Genomic DNA, 19,783 nt, shown 5'->3' on the forward strand with positions numbered 1-19,783 from the left:
TCGTTCCGAAATTTGACAGTTTTGACATTTAGACCTGTCATTCCTATGTATTATTATTATGTATTATTCCATGTATTATTGGAGAAACACTTAAAAAAATAACTTCCTCGCCAAATATCCCGAAGTTGCCCACTTCCCACTAAACTTGATTTTAAAAACCAATATTTTCAAAGTGAGGTTAAAAAACACACGATATCGTACAAAAGTTAAACAAAATTTAACTTTAAACGACGTCGGACGATTAGTTAAAAATATCGAATAAAAATTGGTGTCAAAATATTTCGACCAATAGGAGCACCGTCGGATCGTCGTGTCATCGGATTTCGGATGCATGAGACTCCGGCAAAAGCTTGATTTTCATGCATCCGTTGTCCGACGATACGTTGATACGATATAACTTTTATTGGTAGAATTTAAAGACTTTGATTGATTAGAAAATAACGCACGTTTTTAAATTTATTGCATTTTCATGCCTCCGTTTATCGGATATACGTTGGTGTTATTTTATATTTTCGTTTCCATAACTATTTTGCTATTTTACTTATATTTTTATTAAGGTTAGATTAAATTTGTCAAAACGTCCGTTATCCTATGAACGGATCCGTTGGCGGGCTGAAGTAAAATATTTATGGATGAAAAGTGGCGCGAAAACGCTATGACCAATCAGAGCACCGTCGGACCATCGTATCAACGTATAACGGATGCATGAAAATCAAGCTTAATAGTTCTCGAGATATTTTAAATCGAAATTATCAATACCTGTCATCGTTGACATACATTAAACATGTTGACTAAATAGTTATTCAATTACAAAGAAATTAAAATCGTTTTTGCACATTTATTTTTGTAACAGTACAAATTGTAATTTTATAACAATAATCACTTGGGCTAATAAAAACTCTTTCCACATACATTGAAATAGGAAATAAAAAAAATATCTGTGACGAAAAAAAAAAAAAGGAAAATAAAGTTTAATTAAGCATTTAACCAACAAAATAAAATTGGGACTTATAGCGTAAGTAAAACGGGACTAGAATTCTTATTTTTCTTTGTTCAATGCTTGTATGAATTCCTCTAACTTCTCTTGTATCTGTCGAACTCGTTCTATAAAGATATTAAATTAATATTTATCATAACTGTCATTAAATACATACTTAGTTCCTCAGCTAGTGTTACTCTTCTACCAGTTAACAGTTGAACTTTTTTGTCTTGATCTTGACTGTAATCATCTAGAACTTCTTTAATTTCTTTATCCAATCTTCTTGCTGAAAAAATCAAATTATATCATATATCGGCTGGGGAATGAAAATTGATAATTTTGACACGGTCAATCTCTAGACGTCATTTACTAAAAATTGACGTAAATCTTGTCAAAAATTAACACTAATAATTATAGAAAGATTGAAAAAGGATAGAACTTTCCCAGACACAGAAATCTATTTCCAAAAAATATTTTTTTCTCAAATTTTAAACTAGACCATTTAAAAATTACACTGACCTTCTCTATTTGTTATTTGTTGTCTTAAAGCATTAGCTGTTACTTTCATCATTTGTTGTATCCTGTGGAATAGTACTACGTCAGCACAATCGACGTCCATTTGTTGACGATACAAATAAAACGCTTTTTTGCAGTCGTACGCTCTTCCAAGTGCCTTGTTCAAGAAATGTCTTCTATACACAGCATCCCATACTTCCCTCACAAATTCGTTGTCCACTTCTACATTGCTGTGTTGCAAGTTGTTTCGTATTGTCGTTAGTTCATCATAGGATAAAATTGGTGGATGTTTCTGTTATACATATTACATAGTGAATATATAAATAATTATTTATAAAAGAACACGATTTACCTCATTTGAATAAATAATTCTATCAAGTTCTGCTTTCACTTGATTTCTTTTGGCTTCTACATCTGTTTGATACCTCCAATAAAGCCACCTTTCCTTGGCAGAAGGCCCTAATAAGTTCTTTAATGATAACTCGCTTTCTTTCAATTTCTCCTTTAAACTGGCTTCTAGGAATTTAACTGCTTGGTCCCAATCTCTTTTATCTCCGATTGTGCGGTCTTCTAAAGTGTTCAACTGTATTACGCGTAGCATATCTGAGGCCTATTCAGAATAAAAACAATTGTAAATATTCGCGACTATGGAAAATAAGTTATAACTATTTAAACAAATAATTTTAACGGGACAAGCATATACAGGGTGCTACAAATTCGAGGTACGAGCATTGGTATCTCGGAAACCGTAATAGATACGAAGATGGTTTAATTGGGGCAAAGTTGCGCCTTGGGCTGTTCACCAAGATGCCATCAAAAGTTTTAAAAATTTCAATTTTTAATTGATTTGATTGCTGAGTTTTTTGGAAAAAACGGATTTTTTTGAAAACTAATTTTATTTTTTCTTGTCGTTACTTTTTAGAAAATCAAAAAACTAATTGCACATTCTCATAGCCACTTTATTAGGGCTACCTGATAGTATTTTTAGATTTTCAAATTAGCTGATAATTTGTAAGATACAGAGGCCAACTTAATTTTTTTAAATACGGAGCTGCATTTTTGATTTCAGATTTTGAAAGAACTCAGTCTCCTGAGTACAATGGTATGCCACAATTTATACTTTTTTTTGTTTTGGGTACCTTAACAGCAACAAAACTATTTAATTATTATTTAAAAAAATTTCAAGTCCGACTCTGTTTTTTAAATTATTTAATCTGATTATATTCATCGCAACGATATTGATCAGGGCTAATTAACATTAAATAAGGAAAATTGAGCCAATTGAAAGATTCAAATAAATAATATCCAGATCAACAATTTAAAGATATTATTTTTAACTTTTCTTATTGTGAATTTGAAATTCTCAGTGTACGATCTAATAATTTGCATAATATTAATCGTAGTTATTATAAATAAATTAACTTCTATAAACTAGTTTCTAATGCTTTACATAGTCTATATGTTCGAAAGGGTTACTACCCTCCCTATTGCAGAAATTTATTTTTCGTTCAATTTTATTTATAGCTTTTCAATAGATCTTCTTATACTTCTGAATGCATTTTGTACTCTTTATTGTAATTGCCGAGATGTGTTGATTTCACTTTTTTGTAAAATTTGGACCTGTCGAATTACTTGACGTCATCAGACGGTCCAAGTACCTCGCTAGCCATTATACTGCTAGCCATTATACCATTTCCAATCCATCTTCCGGGGAAATTATTTGATTGTTTATATTACATTTTATTTATATTATTTTTTATTATTTTATTGCATTTGATTTTCCGTATTCAACCCACGTCACTGTTAAGTTTGAAAGCTTAACAATATTGTAACGATGAATATATTAAATAATAAAAAAACAGAGCCAGACTTGAAAATAGTTTAAATAAATTGTGTTATACGTAATTCATATAAAAACGCAATTCTGTTAAATTTATAAAACTTGCATTAATAAGGCACTAACACGTTCATTGTTTACGCATAGAAATACGAAGGCAATTCTTCAGCCGTCCGGGAAATCCCCTTCTTGATTCGATCAGATAATATATGGATCAGATATAATCCATTCTTTTTTTTTCGACTTCAGACGAGTATTTCATTCATCCACGCATCGATAGGTGGAGCGATACGCTCAAAAAAAGCTAAATTGACTATCGTGAGCAGTCTCGGCCGTGGCCAGGGCCATTAATCTCGGCCTTTTTATGCCGAGAACGATACCGATATCTCGGCCTGAATTTTAGCCGAAAATCTGAGACCGAGACCGAGGTCTCGAGGTCGGACCTTACTAATCGCTGAGGGCGCTGAGACAACAACCATTCATGCCATACACTTTGGTATGACTGATGTCGGAGATGGAGAACTAACATCTGTAAAACCCTCTCACGTACTGACTTTTGTCAAAAACTTAAGAATGGGGCCGGGGGGACACAATAGATCTGTTAGGTTAGGTTAGGTTAAAATCCATATACAAGGAAAGAAATAAGGATATAGCGCTTCGATGATGCGTGGCGGGAAGCGCACTTAAAATTCTATTCCCGCCTTTCCCCTTGTATTCCTCTATTTTAACTGAATATGAACGATTATTATAACATTATAATGGATAATGAAACTGTTATCACAGAAAAAATATTTGAATATTTGTCCATATAGACTGCTTCTAAGCCAAACTGTTATCGTCTATATTTAATAATAATAACAGTTGAAACTGTTACTGTTTATTTGACCTGGTAATATAATAAAAGATGCTTGTTATATTGGTTTTATTGTTAAGAAGTTAAAATATCCCCCCAAAAAGAGAAAAGTTCGAATTTAAGGTACAGAGATGATACACTTATATTCGCATCCTTCGCTAATGAATTAAAATCCATTATGCACAAATTAGAGGTGGTGAGCGAGATATGGGTTAAAATAAAATAAAAGAAAAACAAAATTAATGATTATGGATCGAAAACCCACGAATACAACAGAAATAGCAGGTTTTGAAGTTGTAGATCAATATCAGATCAATATACCTCGGTTCCCTGATATCAAACAAAGGAGGATGTGATGCACAAATCAAGAGAAGACTGTGTATAGCGCGTAATCCCATGACCAAACTCAATAAAATATGGAAAAATTCAGCCATTTCAATTAGCAACAAACTCAGACTACTAAGAGCCCTAATTTTCCCCATTGCCACTTACGCCTCAGAGACTGGACACTGAAGTTGGCAATGAGACGTAAAATCGAAGGTTTTGAAATGTGATGTTATACACGGACGCTGCGAATACCGTACACAGCTCACCGTACAAACATTTCAATTCTCAAACAACTGAATATCAAATCTAGACTGTCGATATCAATAAATCAAGCATATTTAAGATACTTTGGACATATATCCAGGAACACCAATGATAAAGAAAAACTAATTGTGGAGGGAAAAGTGAACGGGGAACGTCCTAGAGGGAGATCTCCAAACCGTTGGGTGGATCAAATGAAGACGATAATAGGTCATAGTCTGCACGAAGCCAGTACTGCTGCGCAAGACAGAACAACATGGAGAGACACAATAAATGCGATAACATAATACCACCATACTCTTAGAGTAATAGGAAGGAGGAGGAGGAGGAGGTGAAATGTCAAATGGGTCAATAGGTTAGGTTATGTTACTAACCAATTGGTTAGGTTAGTTATAGAATGTTAGAAATGTCAAATGGTTCAATTCTCACCTTATCCTCCCATTTATGTCTAGTCATAGCTTCATTAACCACAGCCTGCTTCAATTGATCGAAAATGCCGTCGTGCTCGGGAGCCTTCGAGGCTTTCTGCATAAACCTCTCAAACTCAGATTTCAGGCTTTCCCATCCTGATTCCACTGATTGTGATGGAAGAGTAGATTCGGCCCATTGGCGAAGTTTGATATCTACAGAGGTGTTGAAAGTCTCTAAAATGAAAGAACACAATACAATCAAATATTAATTTATTATTGAAAGTGTCAATTACTTGTTGATTTCCTATATGATTTTTTTAACGAACTGGCTAAATTACCGCTGGCGGACACACGGCAAAATGATATGTTCAGCTTGAAAAAAATCGATTTTTTTTTTCGTATCTTCATAACTAAATAATTATAACATTTAAAATTAGTTCTGCAGATTTTATAAGAACAACAATGTGTGGATAAACATACAAAAAGAAATTAATCTCGATTTTTGTCAAGGGGAACATAGCATTTTGCCATGTTGGCGGTTGATTAGCCATTGCATTTTTTTAAATATGTAGGCTTGGTGCATTTCAGTTGATTTCAACAAATTCTGACCGCAGCGCTTCAACGGAAAAAATATGAAATTATCAATATATAGTTCACGCCGCCGTCAGCGTCATATTGATCGCATTAAAATAATATTGAAATCGTGGTTTTGTCATAATATTTAAGTATTTTGATTTTTTGCTAGTGCAGTTATTGAAACTATAAAACACTCAGGTACGAGGTTTGTGTGATGTAACGCTGTTTCGGGTAGTAAAAAATAAGTGAAAAAAAATTCGAACTAGCCGTCGTGTTGTGTTGTCACAATTTGTAATGTTAATAAAATTACCAAACAAATGTTAACGCGTAAAGGAGAGTGTAATTAGGGCGTTGTTAGGTGTAATAACATTCAATAACCTAACTTTCCCGGATATTCAACTCTCCTGAAACAACATTTTATAGCTTCATAGTTTCTCACACCGATTTGATCAAACGGAAAAATGAATTCTCATACATTTTTTAATCAACTAGATCTTAACTTAGATCTTCTAAAATTATAATTCTGTACCTTTAAAAAATTTCGTCATAGCCAAAATAGCTCCAATTATGCCCCGCTAGCAAAACCGGTGACTAAACTATGCTCGCTACTCGCTACCGTAGTTGCACTCATCTAAAAAGTGTTTTTAACTGGAATAATACAAGTTAGACCTTCTGCAGATATCAAAACATTTACTTTATTATTTTTATTTTTAGAATTTTTACAAATTATACTTCCAAACACATTTAGGATAATTAAATAATAAATTTTTCGTATAGTCGCTATTTAAACCTGTGTATTTGTATACAGGTTGTTAATTTGTTTATTACTCGAGGCAAGAGCTTTATGGTTGAAATATGGCAACCTCGGTCCACTCGTCGATAGACGACGCGACGGGACGAGTCGGCAGAAAACCCTATAAGTACATGCGTTCTCAATAGGCAGTGTTGCCATTCTGTTTCCCTATAAGTAACTGTCCAGTTAACAACCTGTATATCGATTGTTTACAATATTCTCCAATGGTGGCAGCACCGGCGGAGAATGCTCCAAGTCTAGACATATGTCGAAACGCATATTATGTAGTTCTTTTATTTAATAAAGAGAAGTGATACATACCTGTTGCGCCAGTTTGTGCTGCAGGTATATAAATGCTCTCAAAGACATACCCCGAAACTTTTTCCCATATGTTCTGTAATAGCCATTCTTCCCATTCTCTAGGGCTTACTTGCGACAAATTTACAATTTCGTCTAAAACTTCTGCTCTCGCTCTCTCAAACAACTCGTCTCTATCTTGTTCACGAAGTCTAGAATGCAAATCGTAAATGAGTCGTTTCATTATATGGGTAATATATCCGTTTTCTAATTTAAACAAAAGCAAACAATATTTGTTCACACACTCATTATGTTTAGTATTTTCTAAAGCCCGGTTGAAACAGTCCAAGTGTACTTTGATGAAATTCACTTTGACGCTGCGCGCGTCTCACTAGGACGCCACATGGATCGTATCGACCGATTTTAAATCAGTTGGTACGATTCAAATATCGTCCAAGTGTATTTGCCTTAAATAATGTTCATTATGGCATCAAACAATTTTATTACTATTAATAGAAATGATAATGAAAAAATTTGTCCAAATTCAGAGAATAAAAGCTTCGTTCCAACTCCACGGTTTCGTACCGTCACGAAATGGTTGGAACCCCTATAATTGATTACAGTCGTAGGCGTTGACTTTGTACGGTTCTATTTCGGTACACAAACAACATCAGGTTGGAACGGGTTTAGAACCGTTTTAAAATACGTCATTTGTCATTCCTCGTTTCAAATTCATCAAACCTAAATCAGAGCCTAAATATGTTTTTTTTTGTTTTTGTTGTTCCCACGTTGTTCATAAATTTATATAAAAAAATAGCAAACAATAGTTTATGTTACCACAGATTATACTAGGTTAGGTTCGATTCGAGCTTTGATGTTTTTTGTTGTTCCCACGTTGTTCATAAATTTATATAAAAAAATAGCAAACAATAGTTTATGTTACCACAGATTATACTAGGTTAGGTTCGATTCGAGCTTTGATGTTTAGACTAGAATTAAATTGGGCATGTCAGTCATTTATCGGCCCACACGGTTTCTGCTTTTCACCCTGGGATCGAAAAAAAAAAAATGACGGTACCGAAACTGGCTTTTTGACAGTCAGAAGTTTGGTTGGAACGCAAACGAAATCGTACGGTAAACGATCATTTCTCGATTGGAACGCGTTTATCCTAGTGCGCTTGACCGTGACCGTACATTAAACGGGTTTCGTCGAAGTTGGAACGAAGCTAAAAATTAAAAAAAAATAATGCAACTGTAATAAAACGGTTTGTAACTGTTGAACTTGAAAATTTAATGGAATTTATTACAGCAGTCCAAAGATTGAGATCTACCAGTCTTGAAAAACACACGTTTTTCCATGCTGAGTTATATGCTATTGAAACCTATGCGCGATTGTGCATTTGCTTGTAGAATACGACGGGAAAACAATAAAAATATTTTCGGATAGTCAAGCCGTGTTGAAAGCGCTTGAGGCAACGAAAAGCACATCTAGGATGAATCTTCTTTGTAGAAAACTGCTTAATTTATTAGGGGATAGGAACAAAGTGTCGCTAAAATGAATACCGGGACAAGTTGGCGAAACAAACGTGCTGACTCCCTCGCCAAAACAGGTGTATGTTCACCATTTATAGGTCCAGAACCGACACTTAACGTTCCAAAAAATTTCGCTTTTTTTGGTCTGTTTTAGAGTATTTAACATTGTGGTCATGGATAAGATTAAAATAATTTTTTACCTGGGGAAATTATTTTTCCATTCCGTTTCTAAATTAAATCGGCGAGCTTTAAACGCATCTGCTTGTTGTTCTACCGTCTCCTTAACCATCTTCCAAAAACAATCCGCTACAGCAAGGCTGAGATTTCTTGTAGTGACTTGCGTCGACTTTACCTGACTGTCTCTGTAAACGTGTATATCAAAATATTAAACGTTTTCTATAACTTGCATTAACGTAAAAAACTTACTTGAACAATCTGGAGCTTCTAAAGAAATTTTCTTCGTAATCTTTGATAACCTGTATAGAATCATCCTTGCGTCCCCGTCCAGTCACCACAGCAAAGTATCCCAAGGCTTTCATGGGAAATAGTTTTCCAGATAAAATTTTTCTGATCTGAAATTATAACTATTCAAATTAAATAATATTTTCAAAAATCAATAGCCTACTCTATTAGGATCTGCTAGATTCTCCTCTGCCATATCCACTTTGGTCAGTACAAAAATAGTTCTTTTACCCTGAGGATCGCAAGTGGCAACTAAATCTGTAACATTACTTCTTTCAGCATCTACAGATCCGTCCTACAAAGAAAAACTGACGCTATTAAAAATATATTACATTACGATGAAGTTAACACACTTGTATGCATAAAATAATGGCATTTGGGTTATTCATATATGCTTGAGTCATCTGTTTTATACTCTCCCGAGTATCAGCCGCCATGTCGGTTGTTTGAGTCTGAAAAAACGTATAGTTAAATCTTTGTTTTTTTTTTATTTTACATGAACATACTGAAATTATACCTGGCAAATCTACAAGGACCATTCTTTGTAAACCAGGACCTATATTTTAGTATTAAAAAAAATTAAATAAAACAAAGTACATTTATATCAGGTTGCCTATAATTACCCTTAACTGTCATGGAAATCACTTCACTAGATACCGTTTTACCACCTTTTACGCTGTTTCTCATTCGGAGTTCTACTTCTTTTCTTAAATCCGCCAAATCGCTCTCTTTGGTAAGATCAAACTCTCTGGAAGAGTCGCGGAATTGAGCAATGTGATAAGGGCCTTCTGAGAGAGTAACTTTGACTGGAGCCCTAGAAAATAAACATAGTGGGGATGTGATATTGCCTAATAACATTATAATAAACTAGAGATTGCTTCAGGCTTTGCTCTAGTAGGATACTTATACATAATTGTTACGTGAAAAGTTATTATGAAAGTTAATAATTATGGGTCAGTTAAATTAGAGAAAAGTTGCGCCGTAAAGTCCGCGGACTTTACAAATTAACAAATTGGGGCTATTTTGTAGTTAAAATTCGATAAATAAATATTAATAGATTGAATTGTCGTCTGTTATTCATGGATAAAATAGAGAAATTATTACGATGTGGCATTACGTGATCTATAAAAGGAATGTTAAAAGAAACCCGTAAACAGGACTTTTCAAATATTGGGATTTTGGATATCCACTAGTTGATGTTGGTAGATTTTCAATCTAAGGTTTCCTTTCCAAGATCCTTCCTCCACATTTTTTTAAATATGGATCTGGATTTTTTACACCGACACAGTAACTCTTATGGAAATATTCTTTATAATACATTTTTTGGACAAGTATATGCTATATACCATTACTTTTTTTGGAAGTCATAATCTTTTAAAATAAAATAAAGATGATAATTGTGAGATGATTAAATTTTAATCTATACTAATATACAGGGTGGTCCGAACTGTATTTCGGAAACTTCGGCAGCATAATCTGCAAGTAAAAATAAGTAAAAAAGTTCGTATAAATGTATGTCCTAAAATGCTTAGTTTCGGAGATACAGGGTGTCGAAGAGTCATTTTTATTTCGATATTTTCCTAATAATTTCAGAAGTAACAGCAATATTTGGATGAAAATTGGTATCTAGGAGTTATTTGACATGAGAAATTTTATTTTGATGTCAATATGACTCCCATTTGTAGAGGGCGCCACCTACATGTGATTTAACTCATTTGAAGAATAATAACTTTTCGTCCGTACCTGTATAAAACTACTGAGTGAAAAAATATACATTTCCGTGACTCTTTACGTAAAAAATATCACTTGGCAAAAATCGTTACGAGCAACCGTTCTCGAGATATTTAGAACGGAAATAGTCAATTTCACGTCATTTTTGACCAAAAATAAACATATGTTGAGTAGATAGTTATTTGATTGCAATGATAAAATTGGAAATTTTTTATTTTTTTAAATCAATCATATTTTTTTTTGGAAACTGCCAAGTCTGTCATTGATTAATCACGATCCTTAAGCCCCGTTCTCAGAACTGCGACTGTCGCCAGCGACACGACAAAAGAACCAATCAGATTTGTACAAAATTCAAACAGCTGTCAATTTTAAATTTAGTACAGCTCCCATTGGTCGTTTGAAGTGTCAATCAATGTCGCTGTCGACACGACGCAGTTCTGAGAACGGGGCTTTAAAGTGATTGACGTAAAAAGCTGATTTTTGGAAAACGGATTGACTTTAGTGTGTAGAGGTTCGATAAGAAGGGATTTTTCGAAACTCGAATTCTAAGGGTGTGAAACCACCCCTCAAATATTAGAATATTTTTTACTTAAAAACTGTTGAGTTTTTCGGAAAAACTCTTAAACACGTATATTTTATTTTGTTGTTTTACATATTTTAGGATTTTTTTAAAATTTATACAGGGTGTTTCATAAAATATGACCGTTGAGTAATCACGATTCTGCTTAAACTGTTTGACGTTTAAAGCTGATTTTTGGCAAACTAATTGACTGTGGTGTGTAGACGTTCGATAAAGGAGGGGTTTCTCGAATCTAAAATTCTAAGAGGGTGAAAACCCCCCTCAAATATTACAATATTTGTTATTTAAAAAACGGTTAGTCTTTCGGGAAAACGCTTGAACACACATAATTTATTTTGTTTTTTTACATACATATTTTGAAATTTAAAAAAAAATCATACAGGGTGTTCAAAAAAGTTGGGTAATTGATTAACCACGATTCTGCTTAAACTGCTTGACATTTTTTCGAAAGTCAATTTCCAACGAGATGAAACTACCCTTCAAATATTACCAAGTTATATAATAATATCGCCATATTGTTTTTTCTCATGCTGATATAAATGTGAGAAAATTTTATCCAGTTTGTATGTTAATGAAAATTCTTGCTTTGCTTTATCATCACCATTCCAAATGATTAATTCGACGCGAACGAAGTCGCAGGTACACGCTAGTTACATATAAATATGAAATTTTTTTTTGTCTGCTTACCTATAAGAATAAAATTGTATATCTCTCACTGTATAAAGCATACATGATTCTGTTCATTTTTAACATAAGCAAATAGAAAATACATAAAAAAATATAATTGTTTTTCAAAATATAAAAAAATATAATTATTAAATTATGAAATTTTAACTTAATTTTCTCTCTCTCTTTCAATAGTCTAGATTTAGAATTAATAGTTTTGAACATATTATAAATAAATTCATAAAGTTAATTTATGCAAGTATTTTGAACAAGTAGAATGAAATTAATAATTTTTATGAAAATTTCATAACATTTAATGTAACTTAACAAATAATTTTAAACTTAACAAAAAAGTTTTGGAAAATACTAATAGACATTATTTTTTAACTTAACATTTGCAAAAAAAGATTAATTTAACAATGTCTTATTGATGTAAGAACTATTTATAAAACAGAAATAAAAACAATATAAACTTGCATGAGTGAAAAAGTGTATACTTTTTGACCATTGCATACCTTGTCATCATTTCTCCTGCTCCTCTAGGAAATATTCTCGCTTGGGCAATCATTTCTAAAACTGACGTCTTTCCACTGCTTTGATCTCCAACCACCACAACTCTAGGTAATTGGTCTTGGGTATTATAGCCACTATCAAAATCTGCCAACTCATCCAGCACTTCGCTGTACATGTCGATCAAACTGCGTTTCATTTTTTTAATGTTTGGTTTACGTCCCTAAATTTGCTTCAATTAGTTAAATTAAGTTTTATTATCAAATCTGTCTACCTGCTTAAGAAGTAGGTTCTGCTTTCTCAATTCTTTATTTTCCTTCTCTAATTTTTCCAGCTCTCTTTGGTATTTAATTTGGGTCTGCATCATTTCTTCCTGCATTTCATTTAATCTTTGCTGAGTTTCTCTGCGAACTCTATCATCGTCACTATCTTGACGGGCAAAAGGTCTAGCATATGCAACGCTTTTTTCCTGAATTTCATTTTTGACTTCTAAAAGAGATATTGCAGAATGTGATAAGCATTTTAGAAAAATTTATACAGGGCTTCGTACCTGAGTACATTCTGTCAAGAGCGTCTTTAATGCTGGGGCCATGACCTAGATGAAAAAAGAAAATTTCATTTAATAGAAATATGATTAATTTTTTGAAATATTTTTGGTAACAAATATTAAAATATAACATTAAATAATTTGGTAGACGGAATGTACTCATGTTTTGTTATTGTCACTCATAGGTACTACCTTTTGCAGAGCCATTTTCTTTTTCATTCTGTTCTACTTGTTCTGCAGCAGCTATGGCATCATCTAATCTTTGATCAAACCAAGTTTTTAACTGTGAATATTTAGCTTCAGATAAAGATTTAATTCTTGGATCTGAAATGCCAAAAATATTTTCAAATTTTATAGTATTTAAATATTTTATTCTTACCAATTTCAATATTATTTTTAATATTATCTTTAAAATCAATCAGGTTACCCCTCCATTCTTTCCATCTATCATTATCTGGTAATACTTCATCTAGCCATTTCAAATCAGGCAAACCATCCTTCCAATCGTTATACTTCTATAATATTCCAGTATTCAGAAATCCAACTTAAAATGTCTAAAAACCGATACTTGCCTTATTTAAAGCTCCACCACCTGCTACAGCACCTCCTATTACTAGGTACCTAATTTTAAGAATACCTCTTAAAGCTCTTACTATAAACATGCCATATTCCCTTCTCTGATATCTGTAATATTGATGGAAAAGAGGTCTACTTCTGTCTAAAGCTCTACCGCTCCATAAGCTTGCAATCCCTCTTTGAAATCTTCTCTGATGACCATATTTGAGGGGATTATGTGAATATGAACTTATAACTATTCGGCTGAAACAACATTGAATGTATGTGAGCTAACAAATATAAATAAACGTATTATGTACTTCGACTATCTATAAGCTAGCAAATACACAGAAATATAATTGTTATTCAATGAATTTATGTATATTTGAAATACAGACTAGTCTAGAAACATAAGTCAATTGGTGATAAAAATTAACCAATAAATCATTATAACGCTTTTGGCGTTGTTTTTCTCGTATTGTAGAATTTTGTTCTCGTAATATAGATATTAGTTGATTATTTATAAAGCCTATATAATTAAACTTTCTGATTTCAGAATTTAAAAAATACATATTATAGAGGATGACATAACCTATAATTAAAAAGAGAACTTACCCAAATTTGCCTTTCAGTAAATGCTCCATTTAAAGTGTTGTTAATTAGTACATCATTATTAAATTTTCTAAACTTTAACTTTGTTCTATATTTTCCTTTAAACACAAAATATAGAAATTAAAATGAAATTATTACCTGAAATGTCAGTTTGATAACCGCTAGTTTTTGGTTTTTTGAAGGTCAGATACAACCGAACTACCAAGTTTATTTGTTGATTATTTGAACTACTTTACTTGCGTCTAGCTGTAGGTACTGTGCAACTCTCCAACTCCAAAGTCCAACTCCAACCCACAGTTCCCGCCAAATTTAAATCGTGGGTTATTTTCTTGTCTTTTAAACTTGTAACGTTCGAGAGTACTTATAGCAGAGTACTTAAACTACCTATGTGATCTACGTACTCTGCTTATAGGCCAGTCAATCTGGAGGTTGAGGTGGAAAAAATTAGTAACCAAGCGATCTCAACGGGAATGTGTAGATAATGATCTCCTATTTAACCCCTCAAAAGTCCCATTCGGTCCTGATTCGGTCCCAGTGGGGGAAGTTTGAAAAAAACCGCCGCCATCTTGGATTTTTTCGTTTTTTTCAAATATCTCCGTTTGAATTTTTTTTTTCGAAAAAAACTAAAGATATGTTTTTTGTAGAGAATTAAATTTAGAATAGAAATAAATCATCTTTGTTAGCATTTTCACGTTGAGGTATTGACAAAGATCGTCATCTTTTTTCAGTATCGACAGGCACATTTTTTACTTGTTTCAGTCAGGATTAAATTATCTTTTAAAGCAATATATTACTGCCCAAGCTATATCTCTGGCTCAAGGATATCTGGCTATTTTAAACATATTTTTTCGAAAAAAGTTATGCAAACGAAGAAATTTGAAAAAAACGAAAAAATCCAAGATGACGGCGGTTTTTTTCAAACTTCCCCCCCTGGAATCGAATGGGACTTTTGAATGGTTAAATAGGAGATCATTACCACTTGTGTCTAGCCCTAGCAGGCAACTATTAAGCCCAACCAATCACGTTAGAGTTTTTGACAAACACAAATGAATTAACACCCTCCAAATAATCACGCTAACCAACCTGATTGGTCAAGCTTAATAATTGGCTGCTAGGGCTAGACACCTACATATTCCCGTTGAGATTGGTTGGTTACTATTTTTTTCGACCTAGTCAGCTACGTTTACTGGCCTATTAAGTAATTCTTACTTAAGAACAAACGCAAGCGCACATCGTCGATGTTGCCAAATTGCAGGTTGTTTTCAAATTATTTGCAGCAGAAAAACGATTTTTTGACAGTTAATCAGTAATAATACAAATTCTATGATTCATTATTTTAAAATTTCAGATTTATCTTGACATCAAAAATTAAGGCAAGCGAACGATAATGGAGATTGTCATGTTAAGGTATTATGATTGTAATCGGAATTTTAAGTAATATAATACTTTTATTACCTAATACAAAATTCTTCCCTGACCTGCTATATTTTCAATTTTCGAAAATCGAAAAAAGAGAAAAGAAAAAAAATTGTTATGCTTGTCGTTAAGGTGGGAACCAAAACTCTAACTCCCACGACAGGTTTCTGGTATGTAATGCCAAAAAGGTCTAATGCCAAAATCTTGACAATATGGTGAAGGTGCATTTTTGATCTTATTAGATTTATGTTTTTATTTTTAATCTAAGGATTTATGTTACGATTAAAGTTAATCGAATCTAGGATAATGACTTTTTGGTGTTGAATGTGAGGGTTTGATTTTTCTTAAAATTAAAAACACTGTTGATTTGATTTCAAATATTTACTAATAGAAAATCATAAATAGACAAGTAGATTTATTTACATAAATATCTATATTTACAGAACTAGGATGTAACATAGGCACATGTGTGATTGATATCGTTAGAAAACTTTTTTTTTATATAAATAAATATATACAAAATAAAGTATTTACATTTAAAAATGGCAGTGGTTTCTTTATTGACTATTATAAAATTGTACCTTATACTTATGGTAAACTAATACTTCTCGTTTCACAAATATTTGGATATTTTTTTAAATATGAAAATATTCTGTTATAAAAATGGCACCATAAAATCGTTGATGTTGTGATCATGACACAACAGGGCAGGAATTAAGGAGAATATTGTGCAACTCTTCCATATCTGTCCATTCTGTCTTCGCGCCTTGTACTTTTAAATTTTTAATACATCCCTTGAAGTTTTGTCTGGTTCTTATTAAATCGGCATTTTCGGAGAGATCTGTAAAAAATATTTTCCAATATTAATTTAATATTCAGATAAGTAATACACCCGTATTTACTATTTGTAGAGATAGTTTTAGATAAATTAATAATTTGGCTATACCGGATGTTAGTCAAAAGTGGCTCACCCCTATAACTTTCTTATTTCTTTTAGATAAAAAACGATATTTGGTATGATATAGTATATGACATAAATCACTTCTGTTTCACCGGAGAAATTACTGTAAATCTCGAGAATCACTACTCGTAGCGGTGTTTACTAAGAGACCTTTTTGCGTAAAAAACGACAGAAATGTATATTTTTGACTCAATAGTTTTATACAGGTACGGACGAAAAGTTGTTACTCTTCAAACCACTTAAAAATATGTAGGCTACACGAGTCATTTAACATCGAAATCAAATTTCTCATGTTAAAAAGCTCCCAAACGCCAATTTTCATCCAAATATCGACGTTACTTCAAAAATTATTTAAAAAAATCGAAATAAAATTGAACCTGCTACACCCTGTATAACCCGAAAAAAGCATTTTTACTTATTTTTGTCTGCAGAGTAAGTTTGTCTTTGGGCGCTGATTTTCTTGTGTTCTTTAGGTCGTTGGACTTTTAAAAATGTTACTAGATTTCGTTTATAATTTTATTTTCATCGACATTATTTTCATTGACACATTAAAAGTGTATTAGGTAGAACATTTCTTTCTGATTTTAAAAATATAGCACATAAGCCATTTTTTATAGGTTTTATCGAAATTAAACAAAAAATACTTGAATGTAACAGCGCTGTCAGATGGAGCGGAACGTCCGCGCGGACCGCAGCGCGGCGACTTCGGGCAAGTACCTCTGCAAGTACCATGAGTTAAATGAGAAATTACTATGAGAAAAATTTAACATGGGTCGCGTATGCTCCGTCTGGATGTTGTTCATATAAACACATGGTACTTGCTCGTGGACGGTCCGCTCCATCTGAAAGCGCTGTTAATTATGTTTATTGGTGGTTTTAAGGTAGTTAAGGTTATAGACCATAGAGTTAATTTTTTACAGGGTGGTCCGAACTGTATACCGGAAACTTCGGCAGCATGTTCTGCAGATAAAAATAAGTAAAAAATTTCCTATAAATATATGTCCTAAAATGCTTAGTTTCGGAGATACAGGGTGTAGAAGTTTCAATTTTATTTCGATTTTTTCCAATTCATTTCTGAAGTAACATCAGTATATGGATGAAAATTGGTGTCTGGAAATTTTTTGACATGAGAAATTTGATTTTGATGTCAATACATGACTCCTACATGTAGAGAGGTCACCTACATATTTTCTAAACGGTTTGAAGAGTAATAACTTTTTGTCCGTACCTGTATAAAACTACTGAGTGAGAAAATAAACATTTCCGTGACTTTTTACGTAAAAAAATGTCTCTTGGTAAAAATCGCTACGGGCAACCGTTCTCAAGATATTTAGAATGGAAATCGTCAATACATATCATTATTGACAAAAAATAAACATGTTAAGTAGGTAGTTATTTGCCCGAAATGAGAAATTTGGGAACTTTTTATTTTTCTAGATTAATCATAAAATTTGATAAAACAGTTTCTGTTGAACTTTTGGCACAAAAACATTTCAAATTTATTAATTCAGTCTAATAACGATTTATCACAAAGGTCTCTTGGAGAAAACCGCTACGAGTAATGGTTCTCGCGATATATGGAATCGAAATAACTAATACATGTAATCATTGAGAAAAATTAAAGATCTTGACTAGATGGTCATTAGACTGAAATCATAAATTTGAAATGTTTTTGTGCTAAAGGTTCAACAGCAACTGTTTAATTATAATTTTTTGTAGAAAAAAATATTGTTTCATGCAAATAACTATCTAGTCAACATGTTTATTTTGATGACATGTATTGATACTATTTTTAACATTATTTAACTTATATTACAAAAATTTAGAGAACGTCACTGGAAGCGATTTTTACCAAGGGGTTTTTTGAAGTAAAAAACGGTGGAAATGTATATTTTTTCACATAGTACTTTTATACAGGTACAGACGAAAAGTTATTACTCTTCAAACCAGTTATAAAATATGTAGGTGGCGCCCCCTACAAGTAGGTGTCATATTGACATCGACATCAAATTTCTCATGTCAAAAAACACTCAGACACCAAATTTCATCCCAAATAATATCGACATTAGTTCAGAAATTATTTGGATAAAATCGAAATAAAACTAACACTTCTACACCCTGTATCTTCGGAACGCATCATTTTGTGACATACATTTATTCGAACTTATTTTTATCTTAAAAATATGCTGCCGAAGTTTGAATACAATTCGGACCACCCTGTATTCTATTTTTACACTTATATAAAATTTAAATAAAATTATATTAGCAAGAAAAGTATGAGTGATAAATTTTTGAAATCAGAAAAAAATGTACTACGGAAGACACTTCTAATATACAGGGAGTTCCACTAAAAAATACTTTATACCAATTCCTGTGACATTTTTCCAATAAGTAATAAAACTTAATTAAAAACCCTATAATTTGCTTTTTGAAGGAATATTCTACAGAAAAGAAAAATGAAAAAATATATGATAAAGATATCATTCCATTTAATTTAAAGATGTAGTAGGTATTTGAATCACTCTGTATATCTGTAAAAATATTTTTAAATAATACAGAAAAGATCATAAATAGACAACCTAATACAAAGCATTTTCGGTGAACCTGTACTTTCTTAACGAATTCTAAAAAGTTTGATTCTAATTCTAATTATATTCTTTTAATAATCATATTTTTTTCCAATTCAAAATAAACTCTAGAAAATCCCACTCACCTGGTAGTCCTCCAATGTATAGGGGCGCCACCATCTCCTCCACGATTGAATAAGCGTCACTCAGAACCCAGCTCTTTATGACGCCATCAACGATAACTGTCAAGTCCGAACTTGAATATAGGGCCGTCACTTGGTGCCACATATTATTGCACAGGTCCGAAACCAGCCCATTGGTGACACTCGTTTCGATGCCATTTCCCAAATTGACAGTCATGATAACAGAACCGTCATGAAGCTCTACATAAAGCGCGGGGTAGTCGTCTGCTTCAGAAATAGTTAATAAAATTCCGTTTAGTTCGGTTGTACGGAATTCGAAATTTAGTTCCAGTTGCTTGTCGATGCGGAAACCTCTTTCTATAATTAAAAAAAAATAAAAAATATATATTCAAATGAAAACGTTATTTTTATACATTAAAAAGAAGAAAAAAGACTAAAAGGCTCGGTCTCATACATTTTCATACGTCATTGACAAAAACAGTACTCGGAGAATTTTCAGGTCAGGGGCTTGGAACATCCTCAAAAAGAAAATTCCACTTCTCCAAATCCCAGTGGATGACATACCAAGAATTTACAACGTTGAGAAACATCCCACTGTAGTATTCAGTAATAAAAAGCATTGGAAGGAAGAAACGCTTGCTCAGCATGTAA

The 19,783-nt window shown here is 32.6% G+C and overlaps 2 protein-coding genes across 3 annotated transcripts in view; both read right to left on the reverse strand.

Annotated features, from left to right (window-relative positions):
- Positions 1-824: 824 nt before the first annotated feature.
- LOC115886298 (dynamin-like 120 kDa protein, mitochondrial) lies at positions 825-14,233 on the reverse strand. Of its 2 annotated transcripts, XM_030905390.1 has the most exons (19): positions 14,049-14,233; positions 13,451-13,697; positions 13,258-13,393; positions 13,071-13,202; positions 12,882-12,926; positions 12,606-12,820; positions 12,337-12,554; positions 9,468-9,658; positions 9,351-9,400; positions 9,198-9,296; positions 9,008-9,139; positions 8,809-8,954; positions 8,583-8,744; positions 6,874-7,061; positions 5,203-5,417; positions 1,848-2,105; positions 1,499-1,787; positions 1,155-1,265; positions 825-1,104 (listed from the first exon to the last, which is right to left on the reverse strand). In XM_030905390.1, the coding sequence occupies exons 1-19, from the start codon at positions 14,075-14,077 to the stop codon at positions 1,040-1,042; spliced, it is 2,928 nt and encodes a 975-aa protein (XP_030761250.1). In that variant the 5' UTR covers positions 14,078-14,233; the 3' UTR covers positions 825-1,039. The 2 variants fall into 2 exon arrangements, with proteins under 2 accessions (XP_030761250.1, XP_030761251.1); XM_030905391.1 differs by lacking the exon at positions 12,882-12,926.
- Positions 14,234-15,887: 1,654 nt separating this feature from the next.
- LOC115886323 (laminin subunit alpha-1-like) overlaps positions 15,888-19,783 on the reverse strand; it is a 180,805-nt gene continuing 176,909 nt past the window's right edge. The window contains exons 25-26 of the mRNA XM_030905417.1: positions 19,136-19,489; positions 15,888-16,302 (exon numbers count right to left, since the gene is read on the reverse strand). Coding sequence (XP_030761277.1) covers positions 16,154-16,302; positions 19,136-19,489 — 503 coding nt within the window. The 3' untranslated portion in view covers positions 15,888-16,153. The remainder of the gene's footprint in view (positions 16,303-19,135; positions 19,490-19,783) is intronic.

The sequence above is a fragment of the Sitophilus oryzae genome, unplaced genomic scaffold, assembly GCF_002938485.1.
Source record: "Sitophilus oryzae breed Bouriz unplaced genomic scaffold, Soryzae_2.0 scaffold_482_pilon_pilon, whole genome shotgun sequence".
In the NCBI taxonomy this organism is placed as follows: Eukaryota; Metazoa; Arthropoda; class Insecta; order Coleoptera; family Curculionidae; genus Sitophilus; species Sitophilus oryzae.

What these genes read in the sequence shown, in the direction of transcription:
- LOC115886298 (XM_030905390.1), bottom strand. Translation starts at nt 14,077, where the DNA reads ATGGAGCATTTACTGAAAGGCAAATTTGG. An exon ending in AGAAGCTCCAGATTGTTCAA is followed by an intron (nt 8,745 to 8,808) that starts GTAAGTTTTTTA and finishes ACACGTTTACAG; the next exon opens with AGACAGTCAGGTAAAGTCGA. An exon ending in GACATAAATGGGAGGATAAG is followed by an intron (nt 2,106 to 5,202) that starts GTGAGAATTGAA and finishes TATTCTGAATAG; the next exon opens with GCCTCAGATATGCTACGCGT.